At 34.6% G+C, this 21,100-nt stretch overlaps 1 protein-coding gene across 2 annotated transcripts; it reads right to left on the reverse strand.

The window, feature by feature from the left end:
- Positions 1-1,794: 1,794 nt before the first annotated feature.
- Positions 1,795-20,957, reverse strand: LOC149083112 (uncharacterized). Of its 2 annotated transcripts, XM_089236252.1 has the most exons (8): positions 20,656-20,957; positions 18,983-19,203; positions 14,133-14,283; positions 12,825-12,956; positions 9,721-9,794; positions 9,243-9,349; positions 7,753-7,885; positions 1,795-4,820 (listed from the first exon to the last, which is right to left on the reverse strand). In XM_089236252.1, exons 1-8 carry the CDS (start codon positions 20,925-20,927, stop codon positions 4,276-4,278), a joined length of 1,635 nt encoding a protein of 544 aa, XP_089092378.1. In that variant the 5' UTR covers positions 20,928-20,957; the 3' UTR covers positions 1,795-4,275. The 2 variants fall into 2 exon arrangements, with proteins under 2 accessions (XP_089092378.1, XP_089092379.1); XM_089236253.1 differs by lacking the exons at positions 18,983-19,203; positions 20,656-20,957 and adding an exon at positions 14,593-14,784 and having other exon boundaries at positions 4,150-4,820.
- Positions 20,958-21,100: the final 143 nt, after the last annotated feature.

Consider the following 21,100-nt stretch of genomic DNA (forward strand, 5'->3'; position numbering starts at 1 on the left):
TGGAACATAAAAAAATTGCTGTAACTCTGCCCTTTCTCTAATCATTTTCAAGTTATGGTGGGTAGAAGAAAAATGTCAAGTCTGCAAAAAACCCAAATTTATGAAAGATTGACACACAAACTGAGCACATATTTGAAAATAGCAGAAAAGATTCTGTAAGATTTCCACCAGAATATCTGGATTTAATGGCGAGCTACAACTGTCAAGACATTGGCAGAGTGCGAAATTGAATTATTGCCAAAATCTGCAACCACCCTTTTAGCCATAGTCGGTCAAATTTACCAAAAACTTGTCTGTTCCACAAGCTTTTGAAAGAGGTTCCAATGAACCATATTGGTTTTCTAGTTCAGAAAAATGTAGTCGTGTTTGTAATGCAAGTTTTTGGTAAATTTAACCAATTTTAGCTAGAAGGGTGTTTGCAAAATTGTTGGTTATAGATTTTGGAACTAATTTGGCACTAATTTCTCAATGCTTGTAGCTTGCCATTGAATCTAGATATCTTGATAGAAATGGTGTTACCTTATAAATATTTTCTGCTCTTTCTAAATTTGTGCTTAATTTGCATGTAAGTCTTTCAGAAACTTTGCAAATTTGAGTTTTTTCAATTTCCCATCTATCTACCATAACACAAAAATGGTTGGAGATGGGACATAGTTGTTACTGTGTTTTTACTCCATGTGGGCTCATCCATATCCCCCTCCCTCCCTTCTCTTTCATTTGGTAGATGAGGTGAAAAGTTCACTCGCTATATACTTTAATGAGGGATGAAAGTAGGTTTGTGGTCGAAAATATCATGAAAGCAAGGTATGAAAAAAATTGAAGTTGCTTCATGTAACATTATGCAAAAAAAAGGAAATATTTTTATGTCCTTTGAACAACAACAGTCTGAAATAATTGAAACATGACTAGCAGTAAAATATATTTCACAATAAAGGAAACTTATATAAATGCGGACCTATATATTCACAAAAGTATTTACATATAGTCAAAACATTTGCAGATAAAACTAGCACAATAGAAATGTTGTAGAGTCAATGTTCGTTTTTATGATCCTTTACAGATATCAAAAATTTGAACAAAACAATGCAGATCACTGGATACCAAGTGAAGATAATTGGGAAGAAAAGGCATATTCCTTGGAGGGGAACCGAACCACCAAACTCGCACTTTTCGGGCGCGGTTGATGGTTTGATTCCCAGCAGAGCAATGTAATTTTTCTTCACAATTATCTTCACTTGGTATCCAGTGTCATCTGCACTTCATATAATTAATGGAGAGTTTCATCGCTTCGTTCTATGTCGTCATCTGGAGGCTAATTTCGTTACGAGCTGTTGCTGAGTTAGGAGGTTGCCTATTGCGCAGTCCTGTTCAGCCCAAAAAAGAACAGTGTTCTTAGAAACATAGAGCAACAGGCCTACAGCGGTATAATTATTCATTCATTAAACTTCACTCACTATAAGTTGAGGGAAAAAACTGTTAAAAAAAATTTATTGTAGATGGCAGCACTACACAGAAACAAACTTCACGAAAGGTCCACTATATGTACACACACATTCCAACATGTACCAATTCGTTAGAAGTTCTGCAGAGCAATATGGACGAGGTGCATGTCTGGTTTAGTAGTGTTCTTAGGGGAGAAAATGTTTGTCCTGTGTAGCTTAATGGTATAGCATGCGCCTGGAAAGTGCAAGGTTGGTGGTTCAATTCCCCACAGAGGGATGTGACTTTTCTTTAATTATCTTTGCTTGGTATCCAGTCTCTCATCTGTACTTCATATCAACAATTTTTTTTTTTATAAATGGGAAAGTCATTTAAAGGTACAGCATATTGCTTAGGACAAGAAAATTAGTTTGTAAAAACATGCAGTTTAAACTGGAGGTTCATGAAATAGTGCATCAACTGTACATAAATTCTTTTAGGAATCTAACGCTTTTCAGTGCTATGCTCGAGCATATATATCACTAGAGCACTATTATTTGGGTGGAATGGAGGTAAGCTTACTGCAGAAAGTCACTATTTTAGTTCCACCAGCATAATGGATTGGTACTTATATCAGGCACGGATCCAGAGGGGACACATTGCTCTGCATTTGTGACTGGCTGATATTGATATTACTCTGCCTGAAAAGGGGTGGGCGAATTACCCTAGAAAAAAAACTAAAGGAGTCACAAATTGAAGCCAAGAAGTAAACTAATTTCTTATCCCTTTTCATGAAAAAAAGCATGTTAGCAGCAAAATCATCAATCTTGATCAAATTATTATTGCTTTTCTATTTTCAAATATAATTCTTAAAACAGAATAAAAGTTCTTAGCAATGTCAGGGACAGAGACTTTGCATAAACTATCAAAATGTTTAAATTGTTGGCAAACACACATGTAGTAAATGTTAGAAAAGATCCTAGATTTTTTTAATATGAGGATGAAGAACAGAGAAAAATAAAAAAAAAAACATATCACTTCACAATTTATATCCAGAATTCTAATACATTACAACCTTGGTTATCTGATGTAATTAGAATAAGCCAACAGGGAGAAACAATGTATTTTTTGCTATACGTCACCGTCTGGGGTTATTGTCATTAAGAGCTATTAGCTGAGTTAGGAGGCTGCCCTGCAGTGTCCTATTTAACACACATATAAGCTTTATCTGCCCTCTGTAGCTTAACGGTAGAGCACTCACCCAGACTATAAGAGGTTGGTGGCTCAACTTTCCGCAGGGGCTTGTCAATTTTCTTTCTGAGTGTCATCTCCACTTGGTATCCAGTCGAACAAGCCTACATCAGAAAATCATAATTTCTGTATAAGCCAATATGAATCAATTTGAAGGGCCAGTAGTGGCCAATGTTTTCCTAGCCAGCGCAACTATCAAGACCACAAATCTTATTTGTGCCACTCAATTTTTCGCTTTCACCACCTTTTATGGCATCCAAAATACTCCCATTTTTTGAAAGAATCTCTGTGTCCCAAAAAATTTTACTCAAATCCATTTATTCATTTTTCACAATTTTCTGGAAATTGATTTTTTGAACACTTCCAATATTTTGGAAAAATGTGTGTGACAAACTTGGTATGTTAAACTTAGCACCATAGTGTACTACTAATAATAAGTTGGCCACCTATGGGATCTATACCAATTATGATAGAATATACATAGGTATACTACTACTGCTTAACTGTATATGCACCTCGTACACATTCCTCTGTGGAATTTCTAACAAAAAATGGTACATGCCAGAATGTGTGTCCTAAATATATGTGCAAGTCTCTAATATATATTTATGTTATTAGAGTTGTGCTTGTTTTGTGCTCTGTTGATGCTGCCATCTGTCTTCCATATTTTGAAGTGAAGATGGTAAGCACTTCAATTTTCATGTCATGTAAGTATCATGCTGAAGGACTGTCTGCTCTCTGCGGAGAGACTTTTTCAAATGGGAGGCCCGCTTCATAGGTTTACTGAATATTTGTATTGTACATTCCCCCAACATATGAATAATTTGGTTATCTGTCGCATAAATAGCTTTGTTGTAGGTTATTTGGATGAAATTTCCACTCATAAAAATCAAAAAGAAAAGCCTCTGGAACTACTTATTGGCTTCTACTAAGATCTTGAGCATAAAAAACGAAGTTGATACAAGTAACCATCACATATTCTTAGTTCATGGGGGGGGGGGGGGACAAATTCAACTGAAACATGATTCACACTACAAAATGTGACTTATACGGAAATTTATCATTTTATCACATAGGCTGGGGGTTTATAAAAAAAGACTAAATATTTGGAAAAAAAATCTATAAATTCATAAGATTTCAACATTATCATGCTTATAAAAATACAAACATCAACAAAAATTTTCTAATGACATCACAAAAAATAGAATTGATCAATGCTTTAAAAGCTATAGTCAGACAATTAAAACAATAGCATAAATGGCAAACAACTAATCAAAACAAAATTTGAAGATAAAAGGAAAATTTAAAATTTCAGAAACAAAAAAATAAATTTTTTCATAAATGCAGAAAATTGCATGACTTTAAAAACATCTCAACTAAGTAAAATGCATCATAATAAATTTCTAGCAAATAATTAATAGCAATAACAAATCATGTATTTCTTCTATATATATATATATAAAGCAGTGATATCTGGTCAAAAATAAAAGCTTACGTGTGTGAAATTTTTTTACATACTTTTATGACACTGCAAATAACCTTAATGTAAAAAAAATGTGTGTGAAGCGATCTGTATATTGCAATTTAATTACACGAATAACATTTTCATCCAAGAATTTCTGTTTCCACGGGAATGAGCAATTCATCAGTCTGTGAGGAGGCTTCAGCAGTCAAAGATTCAACATTTTCATTCATGCCAGGCACATCTGGAACTATCATAACAGATTCCGTTACCACAATACTCTCACCATCGCAATAATGCTCTTCCATACCAGGACAACCACTGCAGCAAGCTCCATTATTCTGGCATTTATTTGGTCCACATTTGCATATATCAGCCATTTCGGCTGATGCAGATATGATATCAATAACTGGCACAGGCGAAGATGGTTCTGCATCAACATTTGAAATCTCATAAACACCACTCGAATCTTCCACATTGTCTTCGGATTCTCCTTCAACATAGTTAAGCTCAGGTGGTATGGTTACAATAGGGTTTTGGGCTACAAAAGTTGATGGCAATAACTGTGTCAAACCCATATTTTGAAAAGTTGGCTGTATTGACAATGAGGAATCCTCGACTGGAGTTATGAATCCTACACTACCGAAAGATTTATTACTATTGGGCGTCAGAGGAACCAAAGCATATGCTAGAAAGAAAAAAAATATACATTCAAAAATAAGAAAAATTAATATAAACCATAAATCAACAAGTCATTGTTTTTAATGCTCTTTGTGATTTTATTTATGTATGTGATCTACAAATACTTTCTAATTTGATAAATACTTTTTCTAATTTGATGCTGTGAATGGTGAAGTGACTACACTCAAAAACAAGCTGCTATGCTATAGAAGTTCTTTGTTGCAATAAAGTCCTTTTTTTTTTACAAAGTCCCTTTGTAATACTAATTTATTTTTGCTGGTCATTGTATTGGATAAAATATAATATGGCATGAATATAAAATCATTCTGGACTTTTCATATCAGTTGTTATAATAGGAGGGGTGCTAAATTGCACCCCTTATCATGGGTGGGAACATCCAAAGTTTAGTGAATTATTTGATCGCTCTAATGAAGAAGGGTCGTTATAACGAGTGTCGATTATATTTCTCTATATCCAAATTTTTTTTACAAAGTCCCTTTGTACATATCACACCTTTTTATTTTATCCATGAACCTGATTGGGTGATATGCATTGTAAAATAAAAACATCTTCCTTAAATTCTCCTTCATCCGATTGGGAAGTTGCTCATCGCAGCCTTCTGATAAGTTTTATAAATATGTAAATAAAAAAATATCTCTAAATTTCGGACTTACTGAAGATGTTTTATGATTACAGTGCACATAACCGAGTCAGGTTTGTGGGTAAAATAAAAGTGTGTTGTAATGGTGTGCTATGTGATGTGTCCAATCGGACCACACCATGATGATATTTGTTTCTATCTTGAAGATCCCAGTTCAGCTCATTTTTCTGTCTCATCCATGCAGATAGAAAAGATGAACTCCAAGAACGTCTGAATTATTAAGTATGATGCTCAGAGTGTGCACTGTAAACATACAAGGCTAGGTTTTCCCGCAAAAATATTAATTTTGTCTATGCATATTCGTTCTTTTATATGAAATGGCTCAAAAGATATCTAAAAGAAAAATAGATGTGAAAAATAAATTTCAAAACTTTTATTAAATAAAATAAATATGGAAACTGATTCCTAGGCAGACATAAAAAAATCAAGCTCGAGTAACGGTAATTCTGATGATGATTGGCAGAAAAATTCAGCTCATGATGTGGTAGTGTGGTGCCAGCATGTGCATCCACATCAACAAAAATGTTCATTAGATCAATCTGTATTAGTTAGCCAAGGCAAAAAAAGTGTGGAAAGAATGTTCGTTAGCCAGAAAATTTGTAAGCTGAGGTGTTCGTTAGCTGAAGTATCAATGCATAGTTTTTAAAAGTGTATTTGTTAGTAAATATTTAGTTATAAACAATACTCTATTTTTATGGTAAATAAATATATATATATTACTTTTACAAGTTTTTATTTAAGGTATCTGTTTTAGCACATGCAAATAGTTGTTTACTATAAGAAAAACAGGAATCATATTTTATTGGAAAATAAATAAATAATTAATTTATTAGTTGTGCTTTATTTAGCTTTTTAATTGTGATGCCATCAGACAACACAGATACACAAAGCCTCTTACAGACTGGTCGTCATCTAGGATGCTTTGATATATGTATTACTCATATTGTGAGATATTGATAACTCATGGAGTCAAAATTGCTTTGTACACTTCCGATATTACTCAGGCTGTGTCACCCATGTCTCTATTGCAGTTCGACGATGACGTGAAGTTATTCTCTCCAGTAGAAAATGTAGGGGCCTAAGAATTGCATGCCAACAACTTTTCCAGTGGAGTTGTCAGTATAAACTCCCTATTTCATCATTAAAAAGCGAATCAATGCATTTAGGTAGACGCACCAATCCTGAATATTATCAACTAGGTAATGAAACGTTACAGCAATTGGACACATGCGTGGATTTAGGTATTGCAATGAGCCTCATTGTGGATTTCAGTGATCATTATCACGGCATAGTCTACAAAGCTAACAGAATCTTATACATGTTATATATACTGCAAGTGTGATGCGCATATGTTGTCATATCCTTTCTGTGTGTACGTTCGCCTGACTCGGAAGTTCTGTTCACAAGTATGGAGCACTTACAAAATCAAGGACATAAAGCTCCCCGAAAAGCCACAGAGGTAGTTTACTGAAACGAATAGCAGGCATTGCCAGAGACTTCAGTTTCTGGGTTTGCCCTCGCTAGAATGGCGTAGAATCGCTTCAGATCTGAAGATGTGCTACAAACTAGTCTACCAAATTGCTTATCTACCGCCGAGAGAACCTTTCTTCGAAATCATAGACAGGCGCGTCAGCCTACAGAGGCATCGCTTCCAAATAAGAATACCAATGGCCAGAAGAAATTGCCTTTTCCATGGATACAGATGCCGTGCGGCGAGAATATGGAAGTCTGCCATCAGAACTTGTATGCGCCTCCTACGCAAAATTTGCTTCCGCTATTGAGGATTTCGACCTGCTCCGTAAGCAAAGTGCTATCCTTTCTGACTATTATTTCTAATTATCTTTATTATTTGTTCATCATTATTATTATTCCAGTGTAAGTGCATTTCATGCCTTCTGGGGTTATTGTAAATAAATAAAATAAAATAAATAAAATTCATTTAAAAAATTTCCTCCGGTGCACAATGTTGCTCAAACAAAATTTCTTTAAAAATTTTTGCTAGTCTTTTGAGACACTAATAATTCTAAGTTTTAGTACTTTCGGAAAATAAATCGATTACATGCACAAAATTGCTAAAGATAGCTAAACTATGCAAATGCATTTACGTATAATCAGGGCTCTTATTACACATCCAGAGACTATACCGTTAATGAAACTGATAAGAAATAATTCTTATAAAGAAAATTTGATACATAAAAATTAATTGATAAGCAATAATTGAAATTTTACTAATTCTATACAATTTGAAATAAATTAAAAGTTTTGAATCTAGTCTCACCAGAGATTGTTCCATCTGGCATTGTTTCATAGTTTATGGCAGAAAAAGGAATATTTAAGACAACATTATCCGTATTGCATGAAACTTGAACATTTCCACCATCATCTGCATGCGTGGGTTGGTCTTCTTGTGTCTGTAATGCGAAATATTTCTAATCATTATAACACAGTTAAGCAAAACAAAATCATAAAAACTTAATCCCATGAAATATCCAGTAAAACTGATACATAATGATGCTAAAAAAGACAGTGTTTTTCAACCTTTTTTTCGTCCAGCACCGAAAGTGCAATTAGATTTGTCTTGCACTATAATTGTCTACTTGTTCAAACATTTATTTTTTGTAATTAATTACATTAATTATCCACAATTAGTAGTTATAAAATTCTGAACTTGAAATTTAACAATAAAATTAGTGAAGAAAAAATATCACAGGCTTATCAAACCAACAAAAGTAAATTTACATGTCGATTTTTAGTGACTAATTTGTTTGGTTTTTTCTTTTTATAATAATATTGAAAAATTTAGGTTCTTTTTTAGAAAAGGGGCTACCAGCATGTATCACTATAGTCCGGAAGTTTAGGCACTAAAAATGGTCGAAATAGGCAGGCAAAAAAGGCACTAAAAAAAGGCATTTATAGTTTATGAAAGAACAAAAATAACTACAAAAAAGTATTAAAGGTCTAAAAACTAGTTGAAAACTTGGTTGCACTTAATTCATATATTGTTTTAATTATGGTTTATAATAACTGCATTATTATCCAAGTTAAATTGATTTCAATCCCAAAATAAAATGTTACTAGACCCTCAAGATTAGGCCAATTCCAGGACCACCATTACCAGACGCTGAGCCGGTAGAGAAAATGATTTGTTTCTGTAGTTGAAATATGGCTATCTTGTTCTATTTTTATAAAAAAAAATTAACTTTTTATTTATATTACCAGGTATTTAGGAGTCCTTCAAGCACAGGGCCCTGTGTGGCCGCATCTGTTGGTCGATTTAATCGACTACTAGATATGTATTCTTAATAAATAGCCATAGTTGTTTGCAGTGCATTTATGGTGCAAAAAAAAAATGAAATCAAAACAACATGGGCCCTCAGAGCCCTGTCTGCTCCTATCCCACTTTGTGTGAGCCATGACGTCAATTCATGACCTCTTGGGACAGTCATGCACAATGCAGTTCAGTGGCTAATTGAGACATTATGTGAAGCATTGTGGAGAAACAAAAAAATTTAATTTACCTCTGCCCAACTAGTGTTAGGTTATCTAAGGTACTTCTCATAAATTGATTGTTTCAAAATGACATAGAAAATGCTTTGCATCTGAACAAACTGGTTCATTATCATATTTTATCAAAGGTAATTAGTTTTGAAAAAAAAAGAAAATTCATTCATGGCACAAATGCTTGATTGAAATTCTTATTTAGTAGCAATCAAAATCAAATAGATGTAGACATTACAAATAATAATAATACGGGAAAAAAATTGAAACCTCTGAATGTAGCTTTCCATGCCTCTTATTCAAATGGGACCTCATATTATACAATGAAGTAAAGGACTTGTTGCAACCTGATTCAGTACATACATATGGTTTCTCACCTACAAAAAAAAATAAACGCATAAAATACTTTTATAGCACACTTCCAAATTGTTGGAACTGAAACCCAATTGATTTTATATCTTTAAACTAAGGAAAGGGTCCAAAGATGACATCTTCAAAGAGTTTTGAAAAAATTACTACTGATTCTACTCATCTAAATATGCACAAAAAACATTTTTAAAAATTCGGCGAAATTATTATACGCCATTCAAAAAATTGTAAATAGAGTATTAACATTTTGAAAGAATTTGTGAACTTTTACAACACCACCAACTCTCAAAAGTTTCTCTCGTACAATTCCTGAACATAACATTCCTAAATTTTAAAATTAAAAAATTTTCTATTGCATGAATCAGTTGTATTCACATACCCGTATGTGTCCTTACATGTTTCTTCAGATGGTGACTTGCTGAAAATTTCTTTCCACATCCTCCTTCTTCACACCTAAAGAAACAGAACATAATGAAAGGTGAGCATTCAGTTTCCACTGGAAAAAGTATTTTTTTCATTTAAATTAACTAGGTTGCTTAGTGCTTACTAAGTAAAATTAACTTTGTTAATCATTAAGAATGCATATTTTTTTCATTTGATCATTCAAATTTAATTTAAAATCAATGAATGAACTCTCTGACAAAACCAAAAATCTGTTTACATAAAAAAAAGTTTGCAACACACATCCATTAGTTGAGTTAGAATTAACTCCAAGAATAGCATTTTTCTTGAAATGTTAGTTTATGAGGCTATGCTCTTTTGCAAAGTAAATGTCTGGTGGCGATCAAATATCACATATTGTGCAGCTATCCCTCGACGTACAGAATGAAATAGTTGAAAAGCATATTATAGTGACTATACAGTTTTGTACATAATTGATCGATGCATGCATTATGATGTGTGACGACGCATTATGTTAGGGGCCATTCAAGTATTACGTAAGCAGATTTTTAGCCATCGGGGACCCCCTCCCCCCATCGGCAAAATTTCGTCGGCAGCTCAGAATATTTCATAACTTCAAAAAGGGGTGGTTGATGGCGTAAGCAACCTTCAAACCCCCTTCCCCCTCTTGTCATCAAAAGTCAGCAAATCCAAAACCCCCTTCCCCCCCCCCCCGATGCTGAAGTAATACTTTAATGACCCCTTACTTAATATTTTACATGTTATTATTCTTTCATGGATTTAACACATTGTGGTAAAAATGAGCAAACAATAGGTTTTTCACTTTTCATATTTTAATTGTCTAACAGTGTTTATGTTTGTACAGCATTAGTTATCATTTTCAGTCAACACTAAGGGCATAGAATCAAAGGCTTTGTAGAGAAACCAATTTCCCCCCGTCCTTCTTTTTATTGCCCACTTCATTTCTTTCTTTTTTTATTTTTTACCCATGTCTCCCTTGCCCAGTCATTGTTCATCCACAGCTTTTATAACGGTCTTTAAAGCACTGAACAGGCGCACATTAATGCCAGCAGCTTATCGCAATGCCCCAACCAGGATTGGCAACTCTCCTAGAAGCTGCGACACACACATTGAGGAACACTGTGCCATTGACATGAAAAATATAAACTTTAAAGATGGTAGAAGTACGGCTCTTCTGTCTGCTCTTTCAACAACCCTTCAAATGAAATGTGCTGTCCATGATTCTAAAGGATGCATATGAAACATAATACTTCCTCGAAGTTGAAATCATGAAATAAATCTGCCTTATCTAAAATTTCCATGATTCCTATACTAGAAATAGTAAGATATTTCTTTTTGAAATACAAAAACTACTTTTATTTTGTTTTCAAGCTTTGTCAATTTGCTTCCACAAAATAAGGTAAATTAAAATTAGCACAACCAAGATGCATAAAAAATACTTTTTTGTGCAGTTGTACCTAAATTTAACTCACAAAATTTTTTCTTCAAATTTTTACACTCACAAAAGTAGGCTATATCTAGAAATCAAACATCCATTTTCCTGTATTGTGTCTAAGGATTGAGCTTCAAATCAATATTCACAAGATTTTCTAACTTCTTTTAATCAGATTTATGACTTTACCACATTAAAATAACATTTATGGTATATGGGGTATTTTTACTTGAAATTTAATTAAAGCCAATGATATTTTTTTAAATCAAGTGATCAAAATCAAGCTGATTTAAATCAGCATACCCTGAGTAAAAGCTACAAAAACCGAGGAATTATTAAATTAAGATATTAGGATAATTTTAAACATAATATGGAGCTTTTATACTAGAAACAATCAAGAACAATCACTATGGTAAAGCTTTGTAGAAGCAAAGAAAAAACACACATTCATGAAATACAGTGGAACTTCTGTTAACAAGAGGTTCAGTTAATGAGAAATTTGCATAACGAGCAAAAATTTTGAACAAATTTTGATTCGATTAACGAGAGATGATTCGCATTGCGAGCAAAAATTTTGTGCTTTGTTTATTTATTCAAATTATCACAACTGAGCAGATGGTTTTTCTCTTTCTCGCTCACACACATGCTGTGAAATTGTGGGTAATATTCTCCTATACTGTCTTTGGTCAGCGTGCCCAACTCGAAAAATGAACACCAGTACAAGTGTGACTGTTTACAGTACGAAACTAGATGTAGTCTTGTAACCACAGGTGTGTTCACTTGAAGTTTTTTGTTAATTCTGCTTGGAGAAAAATGTGGGCTAATTACATTATTAAACATGACTTTGAGGGTTAGCTCATGAACAAGGGCTACCATTTCTGAAGAGATTGTGTCCTTGCAGAAGACTATGGGACTGGAGGTACATGAGCCCAACATTCAAGAACTAGTGGAGGATCATAGTAATGTCCATAGACGAGCAGATGGATCTCCATTGCACGTAACTGTAAGACCTTATGCAAGAGCTCTCGTCTGAGAAAGACGTAGAGAGAAATGAGGAATCCTTCACTTCAAATGAGATTAAGAGATGTGTGGCACGTGGGAATCTTTGTCGAAGAGAACCACCCCAAATAAATCTGTAGCAGTATGAGCAATAAAATCTGTCCAACAATATTGCGCTTTCTCATTTCCGAAAAAAACAATAAAAGTGGCAAAAGCAAGTAATATATAGGGTTCATAAACATAAGGGTATATTACGTCTAAGATATATATAGAGAGAGAGTTCCTTTTTTTAAACTCACACAAAGTTTGCAGATTGTGAGTGCGCTATATAGTCTTCCTTTCTCTGGTCGTTTAGAGTAAGTTAATTTGTAAACATTATCGAATTGTATGTTTATTTATGGCATTATTACTTTTTAAATACTTTATGTATTATTTATTGTATTATTATTGTGTTGCATTATTGAATGAATGACGTTTTTATTAGTCATTTTCATGTGAATGAATTATTGTGGAATGAATTATCTAAGTTTCCATTATTTCCTATGAGGAAGTTTGATTTGAATAACTAATTTATTAAGTTTGTTAACCGAAGTTCCACTGTAAATGATAACGAGAAATTTATAACTTACTGGTAAGGTTTTTCACCCGTATGTATTCTTGCATGTTTGCGCAGATCACTCTGTGTAGTAAAGTGTTTTAGGCACCCATTTTCATCACAATTAAACGTATTACCAGTGTGTATCCTCTGATGCGACTTCAATCTTTAAAAAAAAGTAAAGTATTATCATGTACATTTTATATTAGCTATTGAGATTAAATTATATATAACACAGGTTTTAAAATATAAATGAAAAATTTGAATGTGTAATAGATACAGTGTAATCTGTCTAAGATGGACACTGTATGAGACGGAAACCTGTTTAAAATGGAATCAAAATATAGTCTGTTCAATGATTAATGCTTTGATTTGCACCTTTATGAAATGGAAATCTGTCTAAAACGGAACATTATTTTAGTCTCTTGACGTTCTGTTTTGTACAGGTTTTACTGCACAAGGAAAATAGTATCAATTACAAAAGTAGTGCTTGTGATCATGCATAAGATACTCCAGAGTTTCAGGCTCGAATTGTGAGTAAACCAAAGTAGGTTTATGTGAATTATCAGTCAATGTGTTGCTTTGCTGAATTATTTCCAGATGTGAACTTATTTTATTACAAAGGGGTGTCCCTCCCCCCTAAAAATTAAATATAGAAACAAGATTAAGTGAGCGCACTGATAGTCTTAAGAATCAAGAATGCCAGAAATTGACCATCTCCTCACACTGCTGACAAGAGGGTCACAGATTCAAATTTCATGGAGCGAGATATTTTCTTAACATTTCTCCATGGCCTATTTAGACTTCTGCGAAAGCAGCATATATTCAAGCTTCCAAAATATATTGGCAAATGATAATAAATCAACACCACCATTTGCAGCGCAATGGCTTAGGTACATTAGGAGCGGGAATTTTAAGAACATTTGAATAGGCCAATTAAATAGCTATATTTCGAACCTACTAATCAGAATGTTGCTTTAGACTTACATGCAAACTCTCAGCTTATTCAAATTATAAGGGACTCAAGGGACACATTTTTTTCCGCTGAGCAACCGGAAGTGAAGATTTGGTAACACAAATTAACCAATCCAAGTCAGCATGATAGTGATTATATTTGAGCTAAGCCTTCTTATGGTAACAGTTTTTAATGTGTTTCATGCCAGTGTAATAAGCATATAAAGGCTTGCTCATTATTAAGTAATCTTGGCCAAAATGTAATTTTTATTCTAGTTTCCAGAGGGTTATACTAAAGTCTGACTGTGTTATCGCGACTAATTTTTTGAATTGACTTCGAATTAAAAATTTTAAAAAATATGAACGCAAAATACCTTATATGACATACCTGTATAAGGTTTTGAAAGTCTTCTCACACCCTGTAATATCACAACCGAATGGCTTCTCTTTTGTGTGTACTCTGATGTGTATTTTCAAGCTATAGGATGATAGAAAAGCTTTCCCACAGCCTTCCTCCGTGCACACAAAAGTATATTCCCCTGTTAAAATTGGAAAAAGTAATTAATAACAGTTACAGGAAGTATAATCAGGGCTGTCTTAAGAGTATCATGGGCCCCCAGGCCAAGTGATTTTTCAGGGGGGGGGGGGGGGGGGCTACCTGGCAAATTTTTGAAAAATTCAACTACTTCTAATTTTTCTGAGGGCCATACCTGGGTGGGCCCATGCATTAAGACAGCACTGAGTATAAATGAAAAACTTAGTACATGTTCATGATATGCAGTTATGGGATAACCCATTTGAAAAAGTCTCTCAGCAGAGAGCAGGCAGAACTTCAACACGATACTCACGAAATATAAAAATCCAAGCATTTTTGCCATCTTCACTTTGAAATATAGAAAACAGATGGCAGCACCAGCAAGACCACCTTTGTGATAGTGGTGGTTGGCTGAAGTTGGTTTCCATGGTTCCCAACCTCGAGGTGCAAATGCAAGCTGATCTCCCGGTTAAAAAGTCTCGCCACAGAGAGCAACAAGCCTACAATGATATAATTATTCAATCATTATACTTCACTTATAGTCAGAAAAACTGATGGCAGATGGTGGCACTACACATAACAAGCATTACACAAAAACAAACTTCACGTCAGATTCATAACAAGTACATAAACATTCCGACATGTACTAATTTGTTAGATGTTCTGCAAAAGAATGTGGACGAGATGCGGGTGGTTTAGTAGCAGTAGTACCAACAAGAACATGAAACAAGCCTAACTCTAACAAAAAAAAAAAACAATAGGGGACACAAATTGTGCCATGTTTCAATTTGTTAGAAGTTCCACAAAGAAACACATGTATGAGATGCATGTATTATCAAAGAATAGTAGTCATAGAATAACATATATATAGATCCAATAATTCTAATATGATGGTAGGTGTAATTTTTGCCTATTCACACAATATTTATTGAATTTTTTAAGTTATAGGAATACAGTAGAATTTTGCTTAACTGGGGGAGGGGAGAGATGGATCCAAGGTCACTTCAAATACCAAGAACCTCAATGAATAGAGATGATCCCAGAATATGTAAGACATAACATCCTGCCAATCACAGGTGAATTAATTTTTTCTGATGGTAGCTTTTTATCACGAGATATCCAGCTCCCTATTTTCCTGCACATGCCACTTTAAACTTCTTAAATTTCTTGAGTGAACTTTCTTGCAGTAAATGGCTCATCACCATTCCCAATGTATTTTTTGGAGATCGCAGCTTTCGATTCAAGATTGAACCAGAGATACCCCTTGGACATGTTGCTGTTTAAACCAAACGAAAACGACTTCATCAAGCTCATCACAAATCTTGTTGTTTTTTTTTTTAATCAGGTATTTTAACTAAGATTTTTGAGTCTATTTTAATATAAAACTCATCAATTTCTTCTCGATACAGTAATAATTCATGAATGATTTGACATTTTTGAATAGCTCCGATGCTGTTTTTTTTTTTTTGTTCTATCAACACAACTCTCTTCCATTCGTTACTACTACTAAACTGTGCATGTATAGAGGTACATGGACGCAACAGGTAAATGTCGGAATGTGCATGTATGCATTGCAAAACTAAGGCGAAGTTTGTAGAATGCTTGTTATGTATTGCCACCTGACTTCCAAATTTGGGAGCAGAGAAATTTTACGGTTGTTTTTTGCTTGTGTCATGCATGAAATTTTTGGATGTTGTACATAGGCTTGATTGCTCTCTAGGGGAGAGACTTTTTTAAATGTGAGATCAGCTTGCATTCGTGCCTTGAAGTCAGAAAATGACAAGATGATCTTAGAATAGACTGTATCACTTGAAGTTTCCCTTCCATTATTAAACCAGTCCCTTAGCCAAAATATATGGGGGGAGGAGTTGAATGCTGCCATTCAGATTTCACAATAAACTGTTGGTCCCAGTCTAATTAGTGTACAGAGAATGACCATGGTAAACCAGAAACTAAAATTTATGTTATCAATCTTGAACTACCCTGCCTTCCCCCTCCGGTTACTACAATTGACTTGCATTGCATGGTGTTGGTGCACCAATTTATGATTGACCATTCTTGGTGTTACTGAATGCTAAAGACAAATCTTAGCTTTTGTTTTAAAAGTCGATAAAGTATTATTTTTTTATCGTACTTTCACCAATGCATATAATAACTGGATCTTTTCGGAATGATGCTGGAGCTGCAGAATCATGGCAACTTGTTTTGCAAAGAGTCAGAAAGTTTATCCTGCAAGCCTATAGCCGATAGCTCAGTAAATTTGAGAAGCATATGAGGACTCAGAAAGACAGACAGAATGAGCCTGGTTGAACTCCAAGACTTTTTCTTCCTTCAGGAGAAACTGGCTTTTGTTCTGGAAATGCTTGGTTTATACAACTTCAGCCAACCACCAGTATGCCGTCAGTGGGGTTTGAACCTGCGTCTTCTTCATGCAAGTCCATGATGATGCCATTTCATTTGTTACTTTCTTTCAAACTAAGCACAACTCTGGTCTATCGTCAAGGACAATTTACTACTGATTGAGTTGTGCCAGAAGTGCGAGTGTGTGTGTACTTAACAGTTGAGAGTGCATATAGTGTTGAGCGTGAGTTCTTAGTAGTGGCATCTATATTTCAAATTGTGAGTGAGGTGTAATGATAGAAATATTTGTAGTGTTGTAGAACTGTTGCTCTCAGTGGCAAGGCAGTGTTAATAGAGAGATCAGCTCAGATTTGCACCGCAAAGTTGGGAACCACAGAAAACCAACTTCAGCTGACCATCACTGTGGTGCCAATGGGGTTTGGACTGAGGTCCTCGCACATGATGCAAGTCCATCACTATTACCACTCACCCACCACAGCTGCTCCATTTCTTACAAGAGCTCACCCAGCTGGAAGAGGCTGACAGTCAGCTAACCTTGTTGTGAACGTCATTTGCCCCATTAACATATTTAGAGATGAAAAATTTTCGAGAATAATCTCTAAGAGAATATTCTCTAGAAGGACTACTTTCTTTGATGAGAATTCTTGATGAGAATATTTTCCTGTTATTTATAATATAGTTACATATAATATTGTTGAGAATAAATACTCTCTGGAAGGACTATTTTTATTAATTACTGGGGAATGTTCTCTTATCGAAAATAATAAGAATTACTCTCAAGTTATTAATAGTCCTTCCTGAGAATATTCTCCTCAATGAGAATATTCTTCAGCTATTTATAATAGTAGTCCTTCCAGAGAGTATTCAAGAATATTTGTAACAACATGTATTATAATAAATTAACAATAAATAACTTGAGAATAACTCTTATTATTTTTGATAAGAATATTTTCTAGTAATTTATAATACTAGTCCTTTGAGAGAATATTCCTTGTTTCCATCTCTCTCCTTGACAGGAATATTGAAGTTTGTAGCCCACAATATTGAAGCTTGAAAGCAAGAAAATTAAACCAACATGGCTGAATTGCCCAACTTTTAAAGAAATATGAGTGATAGAGAATATTTAAGTGTATGTACATTGACGAAAACAACAGTTCTGTTTATTCTAATTCATTATTTATTTATTTTTATTATTTATTTAATTCTCGATTATTCTAATTTTCACATCCAGGAGAATATACTCGTTCGCCGAGAATATTCTCTTCCTCACATCTCTAAAAATATTTAAACTTCTGAAATTGCATAGGCAGAATTATTCTCATTTTAATAATAGAAAACACAATGCTTTCGCATAACCTCTTGCTTACCACTGTTTTCATATACACGATTAAAACTTAAGCATCACGACTTTAGTTTATACTGATTGGTGTCCAGACATTAAAACATAAATTTAGATATCATTTCATTCCGATGCTTTACTTAATCAATTAAAATTAGAGCTTCTTTGTAACATAGAAGTATCTCCTGGTTATACTCACTTTCTTTCTGCTTTGCATATGTAAGGGTTCGTATATAACTAGTTCCCTGGAATGCTCATAATTTTTGAGCAGGGGGAATTCCTTTAAAATGGTGAAAATGTAGTATTTAGTGCATCTTCGCCTCCCTGGCAGCAAGGAAGTTTGTGATGACCAGCCTGTGGTGAGTTCATTTATTTTTATGTGTGTGTAATGATATATTCGGAAAATCCATTCTTTAATTATTGTGAATCATGTATATTAATTGATTGATTTCGTTCAATCTTGGCACAAAAACACAATTAAATACCGATTTAAAATTTGCATTTAATTGTGTTTGAATAATTATCATTGATACATTTCAAAATACTTAAAGTTTGATTAAAGTTAATAATTATTGCGGTACACAACACACCTGAATGTTTATTTGATTACGTGTGTATTTTTCATATAATTATAAGCATCTTTGTGTCACCACAATCACGACAACCTTGGTCAAATGACACACCTTATTCAAAGAGATCATGGTTGACAGTGGCTCAGTAAATCAAGACTCCACTGTATTATATCATCCTAATATAATGTGATCACAACCAATGTTCTCTGTGACCTGTGCATGTTTGCGGTCACCCTTTTGAACACACAAAATCTCTGCCTGATTAGCTAATTCCTAGGATGACATGCTCATCAGCACTTCTCCCTCTTCTTCCCTCAACCTAGTTGCAGTTTTTCTAAAAATCTACAGGAAATAAAAGCAAAAATGCAAGACATCCAGCCAAAACTTCTAATAACACACAGAACATTGAAGCATTCAAAGTAATGCATTACCCGTGTGAGTCTTTTTGTGGGTTTTAAGATTACCGGCTGTTGTGTAGGTTCTGGAACATCCTTCATAGTCACAGTGGAATTTCTTCACTTCTTTTATATTAGTCTCCTGGTTTCGACTCTCAACTGTGATTGTAGCGTGCGATAGATTTTCCGGAAGTGAACTGTTCCCGGGATTGATCTGCATACATATTTGATCAGCTGATATCGTTTGCTGGATATATCTGAAACAAGCATTAAAATGACAAGTTTTAAAATGTTCTTGAAAAGACAGATTCTCCAGATTTAGACAGAAAATCAGTTGTTTATTATGGCCAGAGTTGGTGTTTGGTGAAGTAGTCGTGGAGATCAGTACACCCTTTACCCAGTAGATCACCCTCCGATAGACAGTCAACCAATCCTTTGTGTCCTGTAGCTTTACAATCGGGAAACTACCTGAGTGGATGTCAGGAAAGGCCAATGATGGCAGAGTTAGTTTATAGTTGGAGGCTCCCAACTCCCCAGGTGGAGTCTACCGACGAGTGAAGAAGTATAACATTGCAGCTGATCAAGACTTGGAATGTGATCAGACGATCTTGGCATTGCCTTATATACGACAGATTGCTTGGTTGTTGAATAGTTAATCGTAATTTGCTGCTGACTAAACAACAAATCCCTACCAACCCCATCCCATTAGCATATCCTCCAGAGCTCTTAGAAAACAATGTCATGTTTTTTAACATAAATAACAAGGCAGGTGTCTCTTGATGATGGCTTCCATCTGATGACCTCTGATCGGCCTTAGATGATACGACTTGGAAATTACAGGTGAATTTAATGAACAATATCAAATTTATTCATGTAAAAGCACTTATTTGAATAGGGTGGTGCCTCTGCACTTGCCGCGTGGGTCTGATACTCTTACACCATATTTGCTGTGGTTTTGTTTAGCAGATTTGCCATGCTCTTTCTCTCCCTCCCTCTTTTTTTTTGTTCGCCCTTTGACAGCACAAAATGAAGGAGATGCAACACAAGCTCCTTCCCCTGAACCCATTACCTGTGCAGCCTTCCAAGTTAGGCAATCGTAGAGTGTGCATTGCTTGGCTCACAATGAAATATTTTGTGACAGCTTATATATGGATGGAAAACCACTCTCTCAAGGACAACATATAGCACATGTTCGTGTAGACACAACCTAAGGTGCACTACGCACACTGTCAAAGATCTCATTGGGTTAATATCTAACAGTTGATTGAGCCAAAAAACTTCATGATCTTTTCTATGCAATCATCAAATTTTTTGATCATCAAGGCTAGACAAATTGATAAAAAACCTACGTGCCAACCAAAGGTATTAGGAGCCAAGGGAATTTCTTTTTTTAGACTTAGTGAACACAGATAGAAAAAATTTAGGATGCAAATATCAATTTTTTAGTTGCCATAGCATCTGGATCAAATCCCTGGTGATCATATATCAAATACAGAACCTATGCAATGAAATCTTGAGACCCCAAAAACTACTTGTATTTTTGAATATCATGAAGTTTCCATCAATAAACTAAAAACTCACGTGCATGTTAATAAATTTTTTTGGCAATATATAAGCACCCAATCAACCAAATTCATGAATCAAATACCATCACAAAGATTTCTGAGTGTAAATATTACTTTGTCCACGGCAAGTTATTGAATATTTACCCGGTATTTTCTTGATCTTCGCTGTTGAAATTGCCATTGCTCGTTTTAGACGGTGTGAAGTGTACGTCCAGGGAAGAAGAGTCATCTTCTAGGTGCCTTTCTCCTTCAAGATTCTTGTTGGAATCTAGAGTTTGATTATCTGGATAATCGGGAGCACCTCGAAGGTACTCGTCGAGATCGAATACGGATGAATCCTCAAAAGAAGACGGGTAAACCAAGTTCCGACAGTCCTCCGAAGTCAGATGGTGAAATTGATCGCAATTTACATCCATTACGACGGACGATCTCGTGATGATGCAAAGCAAAACATTACCCGATAGGGGTTGTTAGCCTTGGAAACGGCTACTCCACTGGCATCCAGTATTTTTCATCCTGTATTTTTTTTTCAAGATATGGTCTTTCAGGGTTAAGGGAGGAAAAAAGAAAAATGCTCATGATCAGGAAA

This window comes from Pholcus phalangioides, unplaced genomic scaffold (assembly GCF_987345545.1).
Source record: "Pholcus phalangioides strain wild (caught in Gottingen) unplaced genomic scaffold, Ppha-v1.0 ptg000009l_1, whole genome shotgun sequence".
NCBI classification, from domain to species: Eukaryota; Metazoa; Arthropoda; class Arachnida; order Araneae; family Pholcidae; genus Pholcus; species Pholcus phalangioides.